Source organism: Grus americana, chromosome 24 (assembly GCF_028858705.1).
Source record: "Grus americana isolate bGruAme1 chromosome 24, bGruAme1.mat, whole genome shotgun sequence".
NCBI classification, from domain to species: Eukaryota; Metazoa; Chordata; class Aves; order Gruiformes; family Gruidae; genus Grus; species Grus americana.
In genome coordinates this window covers 7,737,248-7,759,621 of record NC_072875.1, presented here as the reverse complement: position 1 = coordinate 7,759,621, position 22,374 = coordinate 7,737,248, and the positions used below count along the sequence as shown (strand labels likewise).

General features: G+C 56.4%; 3 protein-coding genes across 6 annotated transcripts; all 3 read right to left on the bottom strand.

Moving 5' to 3' along the window:
* Positions 1–117: 117 nt before the first annotated feature.
* Positions 118–9,496, bottom strand: STT3A (STT3 oligosaccharyltransferase complex catalytic subunit A). 2 transcript variants are annotated; one of them, XM_054803177.1, is made up of 19 exons: positions 9,413–9,496; positions 7,721–7,800; positions 7,413–7,539; positions 7,065–7,125; positions 6,315–6,436; positions 5,913–6,058; positions 5,537–5,627; positions 4,749–4,855; positions 4,185–4,349; positions 3,411–3,591; positions 2,770–2,925; positions 2,509–2,600; positions 1,918–2,073; positions 1,615–1,803; positions 1,418–1,534; positions 1,234–1,336; positions 757–945; positions 536–651; positions 118–450 (listed from the first exon to the last, which is right to left on the bottom strand). In XM_054803177.1, exons 3-19 carry the CDS (start codon positions 7,498–7,500, stop codon positions 412–414), a joined length of 2,118 nt encoding a protein of 705 aa, XP_054659152.1. In that variant the 5' UTR covers positions 7,501–7,539; positions 7,721–7,800; positions 9,413–9,496; the 3' UTR covers positions 118–411. The 2 variants fall into 2 exon arrangements, with proteins under 2 accessions (XP_054659152.1, XP_054659151.1); XM_054803176.1 differs by lacking the exon at positions 9,413–9,496 and adding an exon at positions 8,567–8,718.
* A 751-nt stretch (positions 9,497–10,247) lies between these two features.
* Positions 10,248–17,591, bottom strand: EI24 (EI24 autophagy associated transmembrane protein). The gene is made up of 11 exons (XM_054803191.1): positions 17,315–17,591; positions 15,492–15,639; positions 13,949–14,094; positions 12,651–12,711; positions 12,086–12,152; positions 11,786–11,910; positions 11,468–11,587; positions 11,208–11,319; positions 10,949–11,060; positions 10,739–10,813; positions 10,248–10,619 (listed from the first exon to the last, which is right to left on the bottom strand). The coding sequence occupies exons 2-11, from the start codon at positions 15,531–15,533 to the stop codon at positions 10,448–10,450; spliced, it is 1,032 nt and encodes a 343-aa protein (XP_054659166.1). The 5' UTR covers positions 15,534–15,639; positions 17,315–17,591; the 3' UTR covers positions 10,248–10,447.
* An 867-nt stretch (positions 17,592–18,458) lies between these two features.
* Positions 18,459–22,335, bottom strand: FOXRED1 (FAD dependent oxidoreductase domain containing 1). 3 transcript variants are annotated; one of them, XM_054802958.1, is made up of 10 exons: positions 22,125–22,335; positions 21,153–21,391; positions 20,939–21,049; positions 20,734–20,852; positions 20,546–20,640; positions 20,235–20,336; positions 20,077–20,138; positions 19,846–19,994; positions 19,296–19,425; positions 18,462–19,194 (listed from the first exon to the last, which is right to left on the bottom strand). In XM_054802958.1, the coding sequence occupies exons 1-10, from the start codon at positions 22,318–22,320 to the stop codon at positions 18,835–18,837; spliced, it is 1,563 nt and encodes a 520-aa protein (XP_054658933.1). In that variant the 5' UTR covers positions 22,321–22,335; the 3' UTR covers positions 18,462–18,834. The 3 variants fall into 3 exon arrangements, with proteins under 3 accessions (XP_054658934.1, XP_054658933.1, XP_054658935.1); XM_054802960.1 differs by having other exon boundaries at positions 18,989–19,194; positions 19,914–19,994; XM_054802959.1 differs by lacking the exon at positions 21,153–21,391 and having other exon boundaries at positions 18,459–19,194; positions 22,125–22,298.
* Positions 22,336–22,374: the final 39 nt, after the last annotated feature.

The following is a 22,374-nucleotide window of genomic DNA, read 5'->3' as shown; positions in this document are numbered from 1 at the left end:
AGCATCCCCCAGCCCTCACACCCAAATCGCAGCAAAACGGCCCCAAAATCTCTCCCCGAGCACCGAGAGGGGAGGAAACCTCCCCCCAAAACCAGCAGAACCCCCAAACCACCAAAATAGCGCTTTTTTTTTTTTAATTATTATTGTTTGTAGTTCCCGTTAATCAACCCCCGGTTAAAGCCGTTATTTCTGATCTGGCGACTGCTCCGTGTGCATATAAAAATCACTCCCCGGTGGGCAGGGACGGGCAGGGACGTCCCACCGCTGCCTGCACGCTTACAAATGGTATAAAACAAAAATAAACCACCCCCCAAAAAAACCCCCAACAACAACAAAAAACCCCAAAATATTTCTGCTTCACAGGCAAAGGCTGGGTCAGTGCGGTGCGCGGCGTGGCCGGTGGAGGCTCTCCTACGTTCTCGACAAGCCGCGGTTATCCAAATCCTTCACCTGGGTGGTAAAAACCAGCTGGGTTAGGTGAAATTTCACGGTTTTTCCCAAATTTGGGGGATTCAGGCTCATTCTGGGGCTCTACCTTGTATATTCGGACCAGCCAGTGCTCTGTGGTGTACGCCTCCTCCAGCACGTCCAGCTCAAAGTCCTTGTTACCGATTTCGGCGTTCCTCACCCGGTCGTAGCCCGGCGGTCGCTCTAGGAGAGGGCAAAGTACAGGCAGCGCCACAAAGACGCTGGGGGCGCGGCCAGGCGCCCCAAAAGTGGCGTCACCCCCCACGGCGGGTGGTTTTGGGGACTTACTGGCCTCGGTGTAGACCTGGCCGAAGCGGTAATAGCACATCTTGTACATGAGGCAGTTGAGGAGCACCGGGGAGCCCTCGCGGTCGACCCGAAACTCCCCCGTGGGGGTGTAGTAGTCGTGCTCCTTGATGTGGCGCCCCGTGTCCGTGCTGCCCCCGATCCGAACCATCCACAGGAACTTGTTGATGTCTGAAAGGTGGACAGCAAAGAGTTGGGGACGAGCAAGGAGTCGAGTTGGGGGAGAGCAAAGAGTAGCGTTGAGTTGGGGGCGAGCGAGGGGTTGAGTTGGGAGGCAAAGAGTGAGGAGCTGGGTTGGGCACGAGCAGAAACGGTACACGCAGCTGTCAGAGGAGCATTTTGCTGCCGTTTCCACTTTGCAGCTGAAGGTGGAACTTTGCTACTCAGAGAGCCACCAGCGTTTCATGGGCACCATGGGCTCCATGGACGGGTCTGACCTGGCTCAGAGCAAGATCTTACCGTCAGACGAGTACCCGGTGAGGCCTCCGAAGATCACCAGCACGTAGCTGACATCCAGCTCCCTCATGATCTCGTAGGCTTTCTCCTCCGTCGATGCCATGGCCTAGAGCAGACGCAGCATCGATCACGCCACGTGGTGCCCCAGAAAGGCAGGGCAAGGTGGTGGGGCAAGAGAAGGACCTACCTGACCGACACGGGAGATGTGCGTGTTGTTCCAGGTGTTGTTGTCCACGAGGATGGTCCGGTTGGCCATGGCAGTTATCTGGTACCCGTAGTCCCACCAGGACATCACCTTTGCGTCCTGCACCCAAGCGCCAGACGTGCTGTCAGCACCTCAGCAGACAATTTGGGTCCCTGCCACCCAAATTACCCCCCATTTACCTCTGGCGTGTTATGACGCAGCCAGTAATAAGCTTCTCTAAAGTCATCAAAGATGATTCTGCTGCCGTCCCCACCCCGGGCGGACAACACGATGGATGGGGAGGAATAGGCCTCGCTGGTCACCCAGGTGGAGTGGAAGGTGTAGGTGATCAGGAAGAAAGCCATGACCAGGATCATGCCACTAGCAACCTGGGGCAACAAATCGGGGTCAACGCTGGAGGGAAGAGACCACCAGCCTCCTTCACTTGTCCCCAACCAGGACCAGGTGTCTTCTCCCCAGTCCTGAACCAGCCCAACGCTCACTTCGTTTTTGATGGGGTAGGTGGAGTCTTGTTGCTTTTTGCTCTTCTTGTCTGGCCGGCTGATATCCAGGTTCTTCATGTAGGTGGACAACACCTGAGAAACCCCGATGCCGGACAGGATGCACATCACCGGGGCCAGCACCAGCATAAGACGCACCTACGGGCAACAGCAGAACTGTCGGAGAAGAAACCCGGGCAGAAATCCGAGAGAAGAGGGACATTAAATGCCATCGCTTGTTCAGCACCTTGAATTCAGCAGAAACATCAGCCTCGAGGTAAAACCGTTGCTGGGTTTTTTTAGCAGGTGCAGACTGGGAGCTGCCACCATCTCAGAAACCCCCGAGGGAGGTTTCTCTGAAATCCTCGAATTTGGCCAAAGTGCGGAAATCACCTCGATTTAACACCCTTGGGCAATCTTAGGTGAACATCACGTTCCCTAGCTGCACGGAGGGGTGAATAAACCAGTTTTGAGCAAGGGAGAAAAGCCTCGCAAACGTTTTGACCCACTCAAGGTGGAAGAACCATCATCGAGATCAGAAAAAGAAATTAAATCAGCTTCATTAAGACCATTTCGTCATCCTCATGCCCTCACCATCACAGCAGAGAAGTACATGCTGGTCACGCCATACATGATGATAAAAATGCGGGCGTCCGAGAGGTTACTGAAGCAGTAATACAGCCCGACTGCAAAGAGGAAAGAGAAACGAGTCAGGTTCACCTGAAATATAAACTGGCTGGCAGAGGCACGCAGCGCGGCAAGGAGATGGGAGGCCGCGGACGCAGCCAGGAAAAAACAAACCCCTTCCGGTGACTGAATAAATCGGGGTCTGACAACATCCGCACTTGGGCTCACCTGGGAACATGAAAACGAGAAGCTGGAGGTCAAAGTAATAGGAGGACCAAGTGGTGGGCTGGTGCTCGGAGACAGAGGCGATGATGGGGATGTTGTTCTTTGCATAGGAAGGATCCAGCAGGGAGTAGAAACGCCCCGTCCACGGGGAGATTTTCCCTGGGAAAGAGGAGAAAAAAAAAAAAGTCACATTCGGTTCCAGCAACGCCGATACGTTCTCTCACAAGGGGAAGTGCGTGCAAGGCTGAATGAGCAATCCTGGATCTCGTCTGACATCTCTGTTACTCAAAACCTGCCATTTTACAAAGGAAATAAAGAGCAATTTTACCCTAAAATACTTCTCCCCCTACCCCACCTACACTGTTAGCATCTCTTCGCTACTACAGATCAACATTCAGTTTCTGAAGCTCAGCGTCCCCAGCATGCGCCAGGTTTCTCTCTCTGCCTCGTGTCACCCCCACCCCAGATCTCACAGCTGCTTTTGAACTATTTTCCTGCTACGTATAAATCGGAGCAGGTCCCAGCCTCCCCCTTAAAGGGAAGCTGCAGAATTGGGATTGACAAATTACGCGGTTTTCAAAGGAACGAAGGGAGGGAAAAGCCGGTGGTGAAACACACTCGCCATCGTCACCATCTCGGGCTACCTGTGAGCATCAACACGGCCCCAATGGTGAGGAGGACAAAGCCAACCAGGGAAATGACGCTCCTGAAGAGGATTTCGAATTGCTGCGGGTTCAGCTTGCTCCGAAGGTAGTCTACGAAGGCGTGGATCTGACACAAGCCAAAGACTCCAAGGGCAGCCATGTGCTCCGAGGAGAGGACAGGCTGCAAGCGGGAGAGAGCAGGATCAGCTACAGAGAACGAAAGCTGCGGTTGCGCCCAATATTGGGGGGGTTTTTTTGGTTTGTTGTTTTTTTGTTTTTTTTTTTTTTTTTTTTTACAAATCGCTTCTCAGCAAAATCAGTGCCGGAGTCACAGGAAACTGTTCCCTCCCTGCAGGTGGCACAGCTGGCCTGAGTCACTTTCTTACATCAGCTTTGATTCCCAGATAAGAATCCAAGCAGAAAATTAAGCCGATCCTCTTGAAAACATGAGCTACGCAGGTGTTTTTCCCCGCTACGCCAAGACGCACGCTGGCCCAAGCGTTTCCTTCACCCCAAACCAGAAACATTTTCATGAAAGGTAACCGGTGCCATGAAGGTCGTTAGCAGCTTTGAAAGTCATCCAGCACCTCCAAAAGCTAATCTTTACCACAGGTCCCAACAAATCAGCCTAACGGGAGCTGGACCGAGAAGCCAGCAGCCGCTTGTAAGGTCAACGGCAAAGGCGAGGAGAGAAACCAGGCGCCAACTCGCTGCTGTTCTGTTACAACCTGAGAAATACCCGTCCCGGAGTCTGCACGTCATTCTGGTCCCCACCTGGAAGCCAACAAAGGAGATCTGCATCGAGAGGATGGTTCCCAAGCAGTAGACCGTGCAATAGGCTACGTAGATCCTGTGGGAGAAGCGGCCGGTCAGCATCAGCACAAGAACATGCAAAGGGATGAGGTTAATCAGAAAGACGTAGCCACCCCACGAGGAGACCTGCCAAGAGAGAAAACAAACAAACCCCACAAGTTCCAGGATTGAACAGGTCGCACAGCGGAGGTCAAACGCGACAGGTTTTCATTTTCCTGGGATCACACGTGGGATCTGTCACCCAGCTGAGATCTGCTCCCTCCAAGGGCATCCTCACCTCACAGCTACCGAAACCCCAGATTTTTCAACGCTATTAATAAAACCCCACACAAAACCCCACCAGTTTTGAGAAGCGGAAACGAATGAAGAAAGCATCCATTCCATCTTCACGCAGAGCCCTTCACAAAGGTTCTACCTCCCCGAATACAAGGCTGCAGGAAGGGCACGTCGTGTATTTTTGGTCACTGTATCCAGAACGGTCCCTGGAGTCAGAAATACCTCGGCACCAGGAGAAGGAACGCTTACCATGTAGAAATAGGCAAGAGCACACATCGCTGCCCAATAGATGGAGCCGGTTTTGACAGCTTTGATCCACATGTAGTAAGTTAACAGCATGCAGAATATGGCGATACCTGGGTGGAAGGAAATGGAAAGGCCAAAGCAAGCTCTCAAATCAGCCCTGAAACATCAAAATATTCTCTGGGGCGCACCCAGGGCACTCAATCTTGTTAAAAATAGATAGAGAAATCCTGCTGCTGCTCCACCAGAAGATGGAACAGCACCTGGCACAAAGAGCCAGGCTTGGGAAAAGGGTTTCATATCTGATTTCTAGACTGAAACGTCGCAATGTTTGTGTCTTACTGTAGGTAACAGCTCGCGCGGCCTCCTTTAGCCACGCCAGCTAGCCCCTCCGGACACGGCGACTCCTTACTCCCAGCTACAGGAGAGGAACCTGGATCCCCTTCTGCCCTAGGCATCGACAATGAGATTGCTGCCTCTGCCAGCCCCAAAGCCTTTGCTGGAACGGAGATAAAACCACAGGGGAGCCATGCGGCGGCTTCGTGGAGGTGGCAAAACTTTTTTTGACTTGCAAACAAGGACACTCGGGGAATGAGTTGGAGTTGGGAAACACTCTCCTTCTCAACCGGGAACAACTGCCGGTCTCCAAAAATCGGGTAAGTAAATCACAGGGACCTGGCGGGGCTTGCTGGGAAAGGATGGTTCCTCTACGGTGCCCTGCAGCATCTTTACCGCCATGTTCCAGCACCCAAGAGTCGTTAAGGGTCTCCCTGCTCCGAGCGGCGCAAACTCACCTTCGTTATCGTAGGAGCCAGCAACAGATCGAGAGATGTAGCCGGGCACAACCGCAATCATGGCGGCAGCAAGGAGTCCTGCCCCTGCGTCCTGGGGGAAAAAAACCACAGCCGGAGGGTGGAAAAAGTCGCTGTTTTTTAGGGCTTTTGTTATCATGCCGTACTACACAAGGATGTGCCTCAAAGGAATAAAAATTTGAGTGTTGAAATGAAATTTCAAACCAGATCTCCCATTTCCCAGCAGTTCTGGGTTTTGACCAGCACGGTGTCACCTCCAAACCCCTCCAATAGAGCCGCAAGCTGCCTTTCCCAAAGGCAAACAGCCTCCGCAAAGTGAAATGAAAGCCTGCAAGGCATGCCCTGACCGTCCCCTCACCTTGAGCTCTTTGGTGAGGTGGTAAGTCACTATGGTGGTGAAAGAGGAGAAGAGGGGAGCCAGGAACACGCAGACATTTCGGATGTCGATAGTGATGTGGAAGAAGTGCAGCACGTGGTAAATCGCCGCCGACGTGATCATCAGGCCTGCGGGACAGGAACGACACGGTTAGCAGGGTGTTCTCAATCTGCTCGCAGCGCCGGAGGTCATTAGCTTGCAATTAAAAAGCAGAGCAGCCAAAAGACTCGCCGGGAAGGCGCTGCTGCCCAGGATGCCTCCATGAAGGGCATCCCCTGAGCTGCCTTCCTCTCCCAGCTCCGTTCCACGTACACTACCTGCCCCTCTCCCCGTTTTCCCTGGTGCGAGGTGCGTTTTGGGCTCAGCAGAAGCCTGACGGCTTACCTGGATAAATGGTCCCACCGATGATCCTGCCCAAGGGGTACCACGCTCGGTCGTCAAACCAGTTGTGGAATTTATAGAAGCCTTCCTCCGCCAGAAAGCGGGTTGTGCGGTAGTTAAAATACCTGTAACAGCGACAAGCACTCAGCATCTCCACATCCGGAGTGCTCACCACTCCTCTGGTTACAATCGCAGTCCTCAACGAGCGTTTAGGAAATGAGGCGGCTTTTGACAGGCAATTATGTACCAAATTCAGCACCTGTTTGGATACCCTTCACCAGCGCCTAGGGGTACGATAGGACTGTAAGGGCCGCCTGCGCATTTTCCACTCAGAGGGAATTAGTCCGATTTCCCTGGAGTGCCGCAAACCACGGCTGCAAAGGTTCATCCCTCCTCCCAGGGGGTTTAAAAGCAGGTTTGCAAAGGTAACTTCTCCCCTTCGCGCCTGATTCAACCAGCAGCAAGCCTGGGCTGTGGACACCTCTCTCCGGTCATGCCCTGCTCAGGCAGGGAATAACCACATCCCAGCATAAAAGTGGTGCTGGGTGATTACCGTGACTTAGATCCAGGCTGTAGAAAGTGAATTTTGAGTCTAGAAGAGGAAAAACTAGCTGTACTGAAAACCACCCTCCGAATCCCTCATCCTCAACGGGGATTAACTCGAGCCCAGCAAACACCTCCTGAATTCCACGCGCTCCAGAAAAGAAAAACCCAGCAGGCCCCCGAAAATCGAGAGGAGAGGAAAACACTTACGGGTCAAATTCATGGATGACGCTTTCAAATCTTAAGACGGAAAAAAGCCTCGTGGAGAAAGCTGCAAATGCAGAAAAAGGGCAGAGTGAATCTACAGGACTCAGCAAGCCAGAGTTTTATTAGGTTTATCATCTGCTTTGACTGATTAAAATTGTTTCTGTCTCAAACTGGTCATTGGAAAGATAGAGAAAGATATGTTTTTTGAAGGAAAGGATAAGAGCGTTCACTTAAGAAAGAGGAGAGCTTCGCAACCTATAAAAGAAGAGAAGAAGGAGCAGAGGTGGCTCCATCCCAGGGTCCCTGTTTGAGGGAAGGCCGCAAGGCCGGTGCGGCAGGACGCGGACTTACACAGCACAGCTGCCATCGACAAGATGAGGAGCTTGAGCAGAGTGTCTTGCTTCTCGTAGGACAGCCGGAGAAACCCTAACTTGGTCATTTTCACATCAAAGGCAGAGATTTGAGGATGCCTGAACACCTGAAAACGCACAAGGAAGATGATCAAAGAGCGAGCCGGCTCCCAGCCCCACGATTTCTCTAATCGTTTCAGGAAACAGGACCTTAAATATGCCACTCCTGCCCGAGGAGGTCATTGCCCACCCTTCACCCCCACCAGATGCTTTCGCCGATCCGTGTCTCCCCTCGCCTCCCATCCTCACCTGCCCCGAGTCTCAGATGAGGTTTTGCTTTCTTTTACAGAGACCAGAACTTCTTCGGGGCAGAGGATGCGTCTGTTTCTCTGTGTACAAAACAAAACCCAAGTGTAAGCTTTTAGCAAAGCCACTACATTTTCCCTGGCTGGTCTGTGGAGTTTAACCACCACCTGCAAGCGAGGCACAAAAAAAAAAAAAAAAAAATCCATGGAGAATGCAAGGAATTGGTGCTGCTTTCTCACATAAAGGAGGTCTGAACGGCTCCTGTCTGCTCCCGTTTTGAATTATTTATGTTAAACATATACATCCCAGCATTATGCTAACCAGCTTTGTTTATATCAGACGACTCTGCTGTTTAATTCAACCTCCCTGGGCGGAGGAAGAGCCAGCAAAATCCTGATATTAGACATCAAGGAAGTGAAACTGTGGCCAAATAACATCTTTCTACTCTTCGGAACACTCTGATTTCTTTAAAATACTTCTTTACCCAATCAACCAGGAAAAAACCCCACCACTCCCTGCAGGTTCAGTCCCAGAACTGGTGGACAAATCCTCAGTTCGCGTGTCTGAGTTACAACACCGGGGAGGGCAGATTTGGACAGGCTGAGATTTAAAAATAAAATATAAACCGGGCCTGGGTCTGTCTGGGACCTAGAAGCGATCCTGACTTGCACGCATTCGTTGCTAATTGATTCAGAAATAACCCTGTGTTGTAATTATTTCCTAGTTCCCCTGGGGATAACGAGCAGCAGCTACTAACGATGTAACACAGGTGCCTCCCAGGCACGAGTGGCTCTGGCACCGGGGGTACCACTGGCACCCTGATTTCCACAGCTCTGGTAGGCAACTCACGGGGTGTTGGGGGACCCAGTAAGGCCACAGCTACCAGGGGAACCAGCAGCCCCCGGCCAGTCACCAGATACTAGCGTGGTAAGGAAGAAAAGCCGTCCCTGGGCTGCGGACTATGGCCCCGCTCTCGCCACCAGCCCCTCTGAGCTCATCTGTGTCCTACAAGACACTGTGCCCCTCATGAGCCCCCCCTATGCTGCACCTCCCTCTCCACACCTCCAGGTACCCCACAACTCCTCGCCCCCCAGCAGCCCCGGGCACCCCCAAGCACCCCATCGGTCCACATCCCACAGGCTCCAGCCCCTGACAACCAGCAGTGCCTCACCCCACAGACCTGGGCACCCTGTAACCTCACAGCCCCCCAAGTCTGAGCACCCCAGAAGGCCCCAGCACCCCAGAAGGCCCCAGCCCCTTGTCCCCCAGCCCCTTGCCCAATAGGCCTGGGCACTCCATAAACCTGCAGCCCCTCACCCCACAGCCCCAGGCACCACACAGGCCTGGGCACCCCATAACCCCACAGCCCCTCACCCCACAGGCCCGGGCACCCCATAACCCCACAGCCCCTCACCGCACAGCCCCGGCCCCCCCATAACCCCACAGGCCCCCCATAACCCCGGGCAAGCCCCTCACCCCACAAGCTTAGGCACCCCAGGAGGCCCAGGCCCCCCATAACCCCTGGCCCCACAGCCTCAGGCACCACACAGGCCTGGGCACCCCACAACCCCACAGGCCCCCCATAACCGCACAACCCCTCGCCCCACAGGCCCCCGCCCCACGGGCCCGGGCCCCCCTCGGCACGAGGCAGCCCCCCTCCACCCGGTACCGGCCCCCCCAGGCCGCGGCCCTCACCCGGGCACCGCGCTCAGCCCCGCCGCCCCGGCCATTCGCCCCGCGCAGCCGCCCTTGCCCGCCGCCGCGGCCCACCCTTGCCCCGCCCCGCCCGCTTGCCATTGGCCATCAACGACGCTACTCCAGAAGTGGCGGCGCTCATTGGCCGCGACGCCGGGCACGCAGCCGAGGGCGGGATGAGGCGGGCTACGTACGGCGCCTTCCGATTGGCGGAACGCCGGACGGGCGGGGTTGGCTGAGAACGAGCTGTGACGTGTCCGTCCGGACTTGGGGCACCCGGGAGAGGGCGGGGCGAGGCGCATCACGTCGGCGGATGCGGAAGCGGGTGTCCCCGCCACGTGGGTGGCGCCACGCCGGCGGCGCACGGCGGGTCCCGGTACCCCGGGGCGGGGGGGAGGGAAGCACTGACCGTCCCATCCCGGCACGGACCCGCCCAGGGACACCCCCCCCCCCCGCCCGGTTTAAAGACAGGGACAGCGCAGGACGGCTGCAAATCGTGACTTCTCCGTTTAATGAAAATACTCGAGAAAAAGTTGATAAACCGGCCCAAAAAGAACCCAAAAGGGTTTCGGTTTTTGAACATCACCGGCTCCCCCCCTCCCCCCCCAGAAACGGGACATGCACCGGGAGGGCAACGCTGTGCTCCACTGCGGCAGGAACTCCCCAGAAATACACCGCCCCCCCCCCAACACCGGGGCCGGAGCGACGGGAGGGGGGGGCGGGGGGGGGCGGCCGGAGCCCCCCGGGGCGGTGGGGGGGGGAGGGGGTGTCACAAACCGTCCCCGAGGGCAGCGCGGGGAGATGGCACGGGCAGAACATACAAAAGAGTCCGCTATAAAACAAGCGCAGGGCACGAGCCGGCTTTTTTGAAACTCACAAAGGTTTAAAAATCCAGATTTCCCCCCCAAAATATCCATCGCGGCGTGGGGGAGAGGAGACGCAGAGCTCTGGGTCCTGCCCCTGCCGGGGGAGGCGCAGAAACCCCCCCCTCGCCGTAGGTGTGTGTGCCCCCCACCCGTGGGGTCGGGTCGTGGCTCAGTGCCCCGGAGCAGCCGTGTGTTTGGCGGGGGAGGGCTGGGGGGAGAGGAGCCGGTCGGAGGAGGAGGAGGAGGAAGCACCGCCCAGGGCGGACTGAAGGTAAACGGTCTTGTGAAAGAGTCTGTTGCTGAGGAAAACCACCAGGGAGAAGAGACGGAGCTGGAAGTGGCTGAAAGGGAAGAGAGCCTGTCAGCTCCCGACACGGGGGGGATAAAACACCCCCCGTGGGGTTTTGGGGAGCGGTGGCTGAGGCTGAAGTAGGGGCTGGCGGGGCAGGGGGACACTCACTAGGTTTTGCCGGGGGTCCTTGCTTCGTTGGCGCTGATGATGAAGAGAGGGAAAAGGATGGAAAAGAGGCAACCGCTGGAAAGGGGAAAAAATAAATAAAATTAAAAAAAGGATTTGAAGGCATCGGGACGGTTCGGTGAGCATCCTCGGGAGGAGGAGGAAGGCCGCAGGCAGGGTCTGGAGGGGCCGCACAGCCTCCCGGCGACTCACCTGATGATGTAAGAGGATTGCATTGCCGTGAGGAAAGCCAGCGGTAAGCCGAAGCCAAAGTAATAGGGCCAGTTCCTCTCGATGTTGGATAACCGCTGGTGCATTTCGATTCCTGGCAAGAAATGAACCCCACGGGGAGGGGAAAAACCCTTGGAAACGTTTCATTCCGCACCAAAACCGAGGGAAAATTCAGCCTCGCATAAAAAAAAAAACCCAACAAACCTCAAACTGGTAAAGTTTCCACCCCGCCAGCCCTCACCTTTGTTAAACCAGCGGTACTCGAAGCAGTAGAGCGAGTAGAGCAGCGACATGTGGAGGAGGCTGATCAGCTGGCCGATGAGATCGATGGGGAAGAGGCTCACGATCATCCCCTGGGGAAATAAAAATATATATTAAAAAAAAAACAAAACCAAAAATAAGGGGTGCTCTGGATTTGTGGGAGAATAGCGCCTGAGAGCGAAATGCGGGGCAACCCAGCATGGCGGAGGGTTATTTTTGGGTGCGTGACTCGAATCTCACCTGGATGAGGAAAAGTGCCTGCAACAAGAGGTTAAACAACATGTCAGCGATGATTTTACTGACGCTGGGAAAGGGATGAGGCTTTCTGCCGGAAACTTCGAACGCTAGATCGGCGATGTCCTGTAAAAGGAAAAAAAAATAAAAAAATAGGGGCTTGAGGGAAATGACGATGCTACTGAGCTGCTTTCGCCCGCCAGGAACACCCCGGAGCCCATTTTCGGGCTAAAAGGCTGCCACCCGCACCGCCAACCGAGCCTTAACGAGGAAATTCCCACCCCCTCGTTAGCTTGTCGCGCGGTCCGTGTTCCCGTCACCTACCTGAAACCAGATGGCATTGACAACCTTACTGAGCACAAAGAGGGGAAGGACCCAGAGGGCGCTGAAAATGGAGGTGAGGATGAATTCCAGCCAAGACCAGACGTCGCCATGTAGGGAAGGGTCACCTTCGAAAGATGGACACGGAAAAAACACGTGAGGAACCAGTGTAGGAAACATCTTTTTCACACCACAAATGTTTCCCGGCACGACCGTCTCTGCACCGCCGGGAGCTTCTCCCAACCGTAGCGCTTGAGGACAGGAGAAATCTCCGACCCCAAAGTGAACGGGAAAGGGACTTACCGATGATCTGTGCCGTGACCGACTGAAGGACGGGTATAAACACTCGGTAAAACAAGAAGAGACTAAGCTACGGGGGGAAAAAGAAACAAGAAGGGTTCTTGGTGAGGTGTTCCTCGTGTAACTACTCATCCGTAAATACAGAGAACCAAGGATTTCTGTTTAAACACAGCCAAAACCTATAATTGAGCGCTTTAACATTTCCGCCCTGACTCCTCGTACCTGGCCACAGTCTGATGGAAAAACAAAGGCGGTAATTTATTAGGCTGCGAAGCGTCCGCTCCGTTAAGGATTAGCCTCGTGAAACAGCAGTGGTAAGATATCAATATAAAAAAGCAATATCCGACCATGGCAGAGCTGGAGTTGAATATCCAGGCGAAGAGCAGCCTCAAAGACTCGGAAAAGCAGCTCGGGTTTAACGGACGGTTTTCCCAAGAGAGTCTATGGCCCTGTATCCCGTATCGGGTCCCTTAAAATATGGCTGATGGCTCGCCGTGACAGCAGGACGCTGGCGTTGTAATTAAACCTGGGGGTTTTAATATTGAAAATAACCAAAATATCCACTCACCCAGAATACACCTCCGTTCCAGGCACAACACTGAAATATCCGGCTCACTATCCGGGGTTCACTGCAGGAGAGAGGCGGGTGAGAGATGTGTTAAGGTCGCAGCGCCCAGACAAACGTCCCCCGACAAGTGACGACCGCTTCCGTCCTCGACGCCTCAGGAACGTCGCAGATAATGCTGGCTACGTGCCCGATTTTATCCAAACACAAGAATCCCAGAAGAAATCCCTGCACAGACAGCTTCTGCTCCCAAAAGGACTTTACAAGGAAAACAGCAAAACCTGACTGTTTAGTCCCCCCCAAAATATATATAATTCCTCAAGGGCAGCCCATCTGCAGGAAGTTTCACGGTCCGGGCAGGATTGGGATCATGGGAGACTTTTCTATCATCTCGACATTAAGTCAGACTGCTGCCGAGCTAGTCAGAATAATTTGTAAATAGATCTCGAAAGATGTAATACCGACCAAACGTCACGGCATTAAGTGCCAGCCCGACTGTAATTAGGGCAGCGGAGAAACATCTCAGCACGGTTTGGGAGTCAGACGCAAGAACAGATGCTGTTTTGCTCCCACACGGATATAATTCGGGCATTTCCAGCCTGAGTGGATGCAACCGCTACACACGGCTGCGGAACACGGCGAGGCCGGGGAAAAAAGCTACTCGATCTGCCCCAGATGTGTAAATCAGATCCGGGCTGCTCTCTCTTCCCCAATTCTGTGGCTACCACGAGCATTCAGGAAGAAACCCAGAAATCCACGTTCTTTCAGCTTGTATAGCTCCATACCTTCTATTATTATTTCAAAGAAATTACATGTTCTTAGTTGTCACACAACATAAAAGGTCTGACTTCTCATCTCATGGTAACAGCTCCAGTTTCATTACACGGAGCGGAAAAAGGGCATTTCACGTCACGTTTTTCATATTTATTGGCTCGGCGCTTTGCTGCAACTGGGTTTACGAACCATTTGCAAATGTACACCAGGAGTTCTGCTTTTGCTGACACCCGGGTCGCAGGTCTCTAACGGTTCCGACCAGTATTTTTATGGAGATCTTTGCCAAGTGCGGGTAACAATAATGGCTTTACTTCTTAAACCACACTTACCTCAACTTCCCTTTTAGCCAGACAACTGCGACACAATGGATATTCAGGAGAAAAGCACAAGCACTGCCAAATCACTATGATTTGAAGAGGTTTTGCAATTCATCGGGCTCTTCGAAGCTCCGGGCAGAGTCTCGCTCTCTCCCTGCCTGAAATAGCTGGGAATTACCTGATTTACGACTCGGCAGGCTCCATACTCACTTCTCTTGCTTCTTCTCCTCCATGTGAAACCTCCGCTGGGCGAGCGCGCTGTTTGCTCTCCTTCGCCTCTGCTCTTCCCTCTTCTGCTGGATCCGGGCGTCCAGCTTAGAGATGGTGCAGATGCCCCAGATGGAGTCCTTAATTCCCTGTGGACACCAGGGGAGGGCGTCACACTCTGCGCCCCCAGAAAGAGGGGGAAACGGGATGTAGCCGATCCCGGTTACGGGAAGGGACTTCACGCGGCCAGCCAGGCTAGCAGGGGAAACCAGCGCCAGGCTCAGCCAGAGCCAAGGTCTGGAGCGGCAACACCAACTATTTTCCACGGCCCGGTGACCTAAATCACTGCACGTTCCAGCATCTTTAGAAGTAGTGTTATTTTTTATTTTTTTTTAAAGGTGTGATTTCTCATCCAATCTCTGCTATTTATAACCCTGGCAAAAGCCAGAGTCAGATCTCTCACAGCCCGTTTCTTCTGTCTGGCAGAAAGCCCTCCCTCCCCTGCCAGCATGTCTAAGGCAAATAAAATACAATTACACACAATATTTAGGATGTGCAAAGTCTTTGTGGCCTGACTGTATGTATGAGCTTGATGCTTACTCCTTTACAAGTAAAAGCATCTGTCCTTGTCCCAGAAACATCCTTGCAGCCGCCACGTCCGTGCAAACCTGTTAATAGGAAAGCACCCAGAAGTCTTTCCCTTACTCATTTAAGAGACTCCTAATGCCACCTCCTAGTACTCCATGGGCAGTGATTTCCGACTCCAGAAATATATCGTAGCCATCGTTATCGAAATTTCACTTCAAAATAAAGACCACAAGGATGCTAGCGTGAGTGGGACAGCATCACTACCCAGGTGACCCACGTGACAGTTCGATACACGCAGTTCTTGACCAAACAGGATAAATTTTGATGCCAAATGTGTTTCTGAAACGGCAGAGCATCCTGCTGCTGGTACCTGATGAGGTGGAAATTAATTACGCTGGCTGCTCTACCCACTGCTTTATAGATGGCGCGAGAGCATCGTGAAACAACACAAGTCCTCCCGCTTCAGATCTTTAAGATCAAACCCAGCAAGTAATTTCTGAAAACCAGTTATTTCTGAAAACAAGTTACTTCTTAGTGCCCTGTCATGAATGTTTTTAAGCCTCTATTTACACCTGGACAATACAAGACGGCATGGGAGCACTGAGTTTACTCACTGAACTGAGGTTCAGCAGCATCTTGCACCATCGCCGAGCCCTTTGCAACAGACACGCCGCACAACAGCCATCTCGGGAGGAAATTAGTCTAGAGAACACTTGGGGAGCCACACATCCCACGCAGCCACGTCAAATCTAACCATCATAGGTGAGCGGAAAGCTTGCCTACAGGTATCTCTGCTTTACAAAATTGACGTCTCCGATTCAAACACATCTGGAGCCCCTTTTCCTTCACATTTTTTAATTTGATGTAGGAAGGAGGGTGCTCCCCGCAGAAGATCCGCCATCACCGAAGGAAACGAGACCTGTCCCTACGATAGACGACCTGAAACGTGGAGACTCACCCTGACGAGGTCATGAAGGAAGGTTTTCACGCTGTCTGCCATCTCGACTCCAGCATCACCTCTGGTTCCGAAACTATCAACTACAGGGAGAGGGGAAAAGCCGAACCCAAACCTCTCTCATCCTGGAGAGATGGGAAACGGATGGAGCCTGCGGAGAGAGAAAACACAGGACCACAGCAAGCATTAACAGCATCAGTCTGAACGGGTTAATTACAAGCTAAATCACACCAGAGAAAGGACCTGTCCTGATAATTCCACAAATTATTAACGAACTTGGGGTTTCAGGAACAGCAGAGCCTGTATTTCTACGCAGCAGAACATCTCTCTGAACAACATGCCGTGCCGCTCATTTTCGGAAGGGAAAAGCTGGCATAGTCAGCCTGGAGAGGTGTGAAAACATCTTTGCTAAATCCAATGTGAATTCAGCACTTCCTCCTCTTCCTCGCGTACCAGGTAAGAAACTCGAGGTCTACAATTAGGAGCCTGACAAACGAGCTGTCCCATAAGCTTTTGCCCAAAACAGCAATTACTCCCCACAGCCCTTTGCCAAAAATGTTGCGCCATGCTTTCTGCTTCTTGTAAAGCGCCACAGAAATACAGACAGCACCTAAATTAATTAAAAATAGAAATCACCAGCTAATAAGACTTGTGGAGCTTTTCCACCAAGATTCAAATCGCTCACTTCTCCTAGGCAGGAGTTACTGGAGCAGGTTGGTGTCACAAGCCCTGACATGTCAGCGTTGCTGTTGCTCTGTAACGCGCAGCACAGGATACAAACAATTTAAAATAATTTTTAAAAAAAGGTTTTTATTTTGGCTATTTTGAGACAAAACCTGCCGGGGTTTGAACTGCGCTCCTGTGAAGTGGCAAATGACAGTTCGGATGAAACTGCGGAAGCAGAACTGGCCTCCAGCTGTATTAACACCAAGTTAATCACAGGCACCTCCACCCTAAAATCAAGCCTTTGGAGGCGGATGCGCTCAGCCCCATGCACAGTCGGGGTCTTTTTGCTTCAGCCAGCTGTCCGATGTCCAGGTCGTGCCAGCAGAGCCACAGCAGAAACAAAAGGCAGAAATGAGCGTTTTCTTTGTTCCAGGCAGCCACGCCTCGCCACCCTTTGGGCTCGGAAAGTGTTAAACACTGTGAGACCTGACTGCCGTATGGTCTTGGCTTCTGTCAAAAGCCTTGCCTGATTTATTTTTTACCCAAGGGTATTCCTGGGTAACTGGGGGGCAGCCCAGGGTGGGGGTCACTGTGCAAGGAGGGATCCTCACAGCACCCCGAGGTGCCTGGGATGGGGATCCCAGGCCTGCCCGTCTGGGGGGTACACCACTATCTCCCCTCACCGTTAATGGGGTGAGCCCCTTGGTTACCCTGGGATGGGGGCTCAAATTTATCTCAGGGCTGCCCCAAGGTTACCGGGGCGGTGACCCCTATACTTTTCCCGTGAGGGGGACACAATTTCACTTCAGGGCTATCCCCACAGTCTCCCAAGCGGGCAAGGTGGTGGTGGGGCACAGTTACCTCAGAGCTGCCCCACGGCCCCCCCGAGGCCCACGGTTACCTCAGGACTACCCCCACAGTGGCTCCAGGGCGCAAAATTACCTCAGGGTGGCCCCACGGATACCCCCGGACCCACAATTACCTCAGGCGGCCCCACAGATCCCCTGAGGCCCACAGTTACCTCAGGACTGCTCCCACAGTTCCCGGGAGTGACCCCCACGGTCTCCCCCGGGAGGCCCACAGTAACTTCAGGGCTGCCCCCCCGCCCGACCCCGTGGCCACCCCAGGGCTCGCCCACCTCCACCCCCGCACTCACTCACCGGCGGCCGCGGGCTCACGGCTCCACAGGCGACCCAGCTCCCGCCGGCCCGGCCGCCACGCACCGCGCATGCGCGAAGAGACCACCCACCCCCCCCCAAACCACAGCGCATGCGCGACGCCGGCACCAGCCCTGTGCAGGCGCACTGCCGCCAACCCGCCGGAGGCTGCGCATGCGCACGGGCGCTGCTGCCGCCCGCCTGCGAGGTGGGGCAGCGCCGCCAGGGGGCGCCAGATGGAGTGGGGGGGTAATGGGGTTAATGGGGGTAATTAGGGGTAATGGCGTTAATTGGGGTGATGGGGATACTGGGGGTAATTAGGGGTAATGGGGTTAATTGGGGTGGTGGGGATACTGGGGGTACTGGGGATACTGGGGTAATGGGGTTAATTGGGGTAATGGGGATGCTGGGGGTAATTAGGGGTAATGGGGTTAATTGGGGTTAATGGGGGTACTGGGGGTAATGGGGCTAATTGGGATTAATGGGGGTAATGGGGTTAATTGGGGTTAACGGGGGTACTGGGGTTAATTGGGGTTAATGGGGGTAATGGGGATACTGGGGGTAATTAGGGGTAATGGGGTTAATTGGGGTTAATTGGGGTAGTGGGGATACTGGGGGTAATGGGGGTAATGGGGTTAATTGGGATGATGGGGATACTGGGGGTACTGGGGATACTGGGGGTAATGGGGTTCATTGGGGTAATGGGGATACTGGTGGTAATTAGGGGTAATGGGATTAATTGGGGTGATGGGGATACTGGGGGTAATGGGGTTAATTTGGGTTAATTGGGATGATGGGGATACTGGGGGTAATTAGGGGTAATGGGGTTAATTGGGGTAATGGGGATACTGGGAGTAATGGAGATACTGGGAGTAATGGGGATATGGGGAGTAACTGGGGTAATGGGGATACTGGGGGTAATTAGGGGTAATGGGGTTAATTGGGGTAATGAGGATACTGGGGTAATTAGGGGCAATGGAGTTAATTGGGGCAATGGGGTTAATTGGGGGGTAATTAGGGGTACGGGGTTAATTGGGGGTATTGGGGATACTGAGGGTTAATGGGGGTAATGGGGGCACTGGGGGTTAATGGGGATACTGGTGGTTAATTGGGGGTACTGGGGGTAATTGTGGGTAACTGGGGACACTAGGGGGGCACTGGGAGGTAATGGGGAGCAATGGGGATTGGGGGGGCACTGGGGGGCAACAGGGACCCGGGGAGATAAGAGGGACTGTGGGGCTGGGGGGGGAATGGGGATACCGGGGGATACTGGGACCCCGGGCACGGGGCGCACGGCAGCTGGGGAGGGGGTGGGCTGGGGCGAGTCGGGGGGGGCGCAGCCCCAGGGCGGGAGGGGGTGGTGTCACCCCCCTGCCTCCCCACCCCCCAGCCCCCCCATTTCATCCCCCAGCGCACTCCTCGTCCAGCCTTTATTTCCGCAGGGCACGCCGCCGACCCCCCCAGCCTCCGCGCCGTGCCGCGCTTTCCCAGGGCCCTGCCGCGCTTTCCCCCCCCAGCCTCCGTCAAACCACTCCGTCCTCCTCCAGCGGCTCCCCCTCCACCAACCTCCTGCACCCCAACCTCCGCAGATCCAAACTCTCGTACCGTCCCTTCACCACCAGCTCGGCCACGGCTCTGCCGACGGCGGGCGCGTGTTGTAACCCGTGGCCGCTAAAACCCGCTGCTAAAAATAAATTTTCTAATTTGGGGTGACGGCCCAGCACCCCGTTACGATCGAAAGCGTTATAGTCATAGAACCCAGCCCAAGCCCCCCGGGGACGGAGGGATTCGAACGCCGGGACGCGCCGAGCCAGCCGCGGCCAGACCCGCTCCTGGAAAAAATCGTGATCCACCGAGAGATCGCTCGTATCCGGCTCGTCCTCCTGGAGGGGAAAAATAAATAAATTAATTGGGAGGGGTGTGTTTAATTAAAAAAAAATAAAATAAAGGGGATAAATAATACAGGCCCCCCCTCCCGGCTCACCTCGGGGGGGCTCATGCCGCCCAGGTAGTTGCCGGCGATGCCGTCGCGGCGAAAATAAGCACCGGTGGTGTCGATGAGGAAGGGGCAGGAGAAGCCGGGGCCGTTGGGGCAGTGCCAGGAGAACACGTACCTGGGGGGGAGGGGGCACCCCCAGAAATAAAAAAAATAGGGCTGAGGGGTTCAGGCTGCAAAGATGGGGGTCAGGGGGGCTGGGGGGAGGGTGTGTCCCCCCCAAAAAATGGCTTCGAGGGGTTCACGTCGCTCCCCGCGGATCAGAGGGTACCGGGATGCGACCCCCGCCCCCCTCCCAAAAAGAAGCGCCACAGGGTTCATCCCCCATCTTGAAGAGGGGTGCTGGTGCGTGACACCCCAAAAAGCAGCACCCAGGCGTTCACCCCCCAACCCCTGAAGCCGGATGGTGCCGGCTGCCCCCACCATGACACCCCTCCCCAAAAAAAAAAACCCCACCGAGGCGTTCGCCCCCAACAGAGAGGTGAGGGCCAGGCTGTGCCCCCCCCGCCGTGAACCCCCAAATTCCCCCCCCCCACACCTCTTCCTGGGCTGGATGGGCAGGGGGGGCTGGCACAGCACCCCCGGCAGCCCGGCCGCCCCCATCACCTCCTCGGCCCAGGCGCCGGCGGCGTTGATCACGATGGCGCAGGTGACCGGCTGGTACTCCAGGCTGTCCGGCATGTGGATCTGGGGGGGGAAACAGCATCGTGGGGGGGTCACGGACACTCGTGGGGACCCCCCTGGTGGGGCGGGGGGTACGCGCACTCACGTGGACGTATTTGATGCGTGCGGTCTGCAGCGACACGGTGTCCTCAGCCGAGGTGATGAAACCTGGAGGGGTTGGGGTTTTTTTTTGGGGGGTGGGGGGGTGGGGTGTGAGATTTGGGGTCGGGGGGGGGGTGTCCCGCTGTGTCCCCCCCTCCTCACCTTGCACCTCCCCGGAGCAGCTGTGGACCCCCAGGGACATGGCTTTGTACCGGAAAGCGTTGAGGAGGGTCCAGGGGTCGAACCAGCCTTCATCCTCCAGACCTGGGGGGGAAACACACACACACGGGGGGGGTGGGCACTGTAGCGTGACCCCCCCCAACCCCCCCCCCAATATTGCTGGGGGCTGGACCCCCCCTTTCCCAAATAAAGCCAAGATGAAGGATGCGCCCAGCGGGGATGGGGATGAAGACGAGGATGGGGGGGGGTGGTGAGGGGCGGTCCCCACGCCCCCCCCCACGCCCCCCCCGTACCGTAGGACGCCACAGCCACGTCCTCCGTGTCCATCCAGGGGAATTTTGCCTTCAGCTGGGTGGGGGACAGCAGGGCCACCTGCGCCCCTTCCTCCCTGCCAGGGGGTCAGGATGAGACACCCCCCCAAAAACCACCCCCCTCGGGGGAGGAGGCAGGGTGGAGGGGGGGTTGCGTGCGTGTCCCCCACCTCTGGAGCCGGACGGTGGCCTCCAGCTTGGCCGCGCGCTGCGGGGGGGCGAGGAAGAGGTACCCCGAGGGCTGGAACTGGATGTCGATGGGGGGCTCGTTTGGCACCCCGAGGTGCTCCTGTAAGGGGAGGGGCACCCCGGTGAGTGGGGCTGGACCCCCCCAAAATTAAATACTCACCCCCCCCAAAAAGTAACCCCACATACGTTGATGTTGCGGAGGAAGCTGGCGGAGAAGCGTGACATCTGGATGTTTTCCCGGAGGGAAAACTGCTGCCGGATCCCCCCCGCCGACAGCACCGTGGAGGCGCGGGAATACTGGAGGAGAAGACACCCCCCCCCAAAAATAAAAAAAAAAAAAAGGGGGTTCAGAGGGGTCCCCAAGACCGTCCCCGCCCCGGGAGGGGGGTGGGTGTCTCACCGTGGGGTCCCTCTCCACCACCAGCACCCTCATGCCGTGCCGCCGGCCCTCCAGCGCCTTCAGCCAGAACGCCACGGACCAGCCCACCACGCCGCCCCCCACCACCACCACGTCGGCTTCTTCGGGGGGGCGTGGGCCCGCGGGGGTCCCCGGGGGGGTCCAGCCCCCTGCCCCGTGCTCCAAAGCCGGCAGCTGATCCTTCAGGGTCTGACCCAGGCGCCCCAGCCCCCGCCCCAGCTCTGCCGGTATATGGGGGGGCTGCCAGGGCTGGGGGGACACAGCTGGCAGCCCCCCCCGGGCCCCCAGTTCCCTCTGGGACCCCCCCAGTTCCCTCTGCATCCCCTGGGACCCCCAGGCCCCTCTGGAACCCTCCAGGATCCCCCAGTTCCCTGGGTGTCCCCCCCTGCCCGGCCCCTCGGGGTCCCCCCCGGGACTTCCTCAGCCCCTCCTGGGTACTCCCCCGGTTCCCCGGGACACCCCCCCAGTCCCCTGAGACCCCCCAGCCTCTCTGGGACCCTCCCAATCCTCTGGGACCCCCCCCACCCCCGGGACACCCCCCAGCCTCTCTGGGACCCCCCTCCCCAATCCCCTGGGACCCCCCCCACCCCCGGGACACCCCCAGCCTCCTCTGGGACCCCCCCCCGCTCCTCCTCCAGTCTCCCCTGGGTCTCCTGGAACCCCCCCAGTCCCCTCCAGGACCACCAGCCCCCCCCCAGGAACCCTCAGGACGCCCCCCGCCCCCCCCGGGACTCCCCCCCAGGACCAGTCCCTACCCAAGTCCCTCCGGGACCCCCCGACCCCCCCCCCTCCCCAGCGGCCCCGCCATCCCTTGCACCCCCCAATTCCCAGCTATCCCCCCCCATTCCCCCCGCGACCCCCCCGACACCCCTCCCGTCCCGCCCCACCCCCCCAGCGACCCCCCCCTCCACTCCCCCAAATCCCCACAGACCCCCCCCCCCCCCGGGCTCTCACCGCGGAAGATGTCGGAGCTGAGCGGGGCCGCGGTGCGGAGGGGGCGGCCCGGGGCCCCCCCCGGGGCCCCCCCCGGGGCCCCCTCCCTCCGCGGGCGCAAAGCGCGCCCCCAGCGCAGCATGCCGCTTGGCCACGCCCCTCGCCACGCCCCCTGCGCATAAACCACGCCCCGATTCACCACGCCCCTCCTCGCCATTCGTCCGGCGGCGCCCCGCCCCTTCCCGTCTCTCCGCCAATGGGCTTGCGGCGA

Excerpts from the sequence above, each read along its gene's own strand:
- EI24 (XM_054803191.1), bottom strand. The coding sequence starts at position 15,533 with ATGGCAGACAGCGTGAAAACCTTCCTTCATGACCTCGTCAGG. Across the intron at positions 14,095-15,491 it reads TCCTTCATGACCTCGTCAGG|GGAATTAAGGACTCCATCTG; the intron begins GTGAGTCTCCAC and ends TGGTGTCCACAG. Across the intron at positions 11,588-11,785 it reads TCAATGCCATCTGGTTTCAG|GACATCGCCGATCTAGCGTT; the intron begins GTAGGTGACGGG and ends TTCCTTTTACAG.
- STT3A (XM_054803177.1), bottom strand. The coding sequence starts at position 7,500 with ATGACCAAGTTAGGGTTTCTCCGGCTGTCCTACGAGAAGCAAGACACT. Across the intron at positions 6,437-7,064 it reads GTCATCCATGAATTTGACCC|GTATTTTAACTACCGCACAA; the intron begins GTAAGTGTTTTC and ends TCGCTGTTACAG. Across the intron at positions 652-756 it reads CCAGGTCTACACCGAGGCCA|AGCGACCGCCGGGCTACGAC; the intron begins GTAAGTCCCCAA and ends GCCCTCTCCTAG.
- FOXRED1 (XM_054802958.1), bottom strand. The coding sequence starts at position 22,320 with ATGGCGAGGAGGGGCGTGGTGAATCGGGGCGTGGTTTATGCGCAGGGG. Across the intron at positions 21,392-22,124 it reads CAGCTCCGACATCTTCCGCG|AGCTGGGGCGGGGGCTGGGG; the intron begins GTGAGAGCCCGG and ends ATATACCGGCAG. Across the intron at positions 19,195-19,295 it reads GCGGCATGAGCCCCCCCGAG|GAGGACGAGCCGGATACGAG; the intron begins GTGAGCCGGGAG and ends TTTCCCCTCCAG.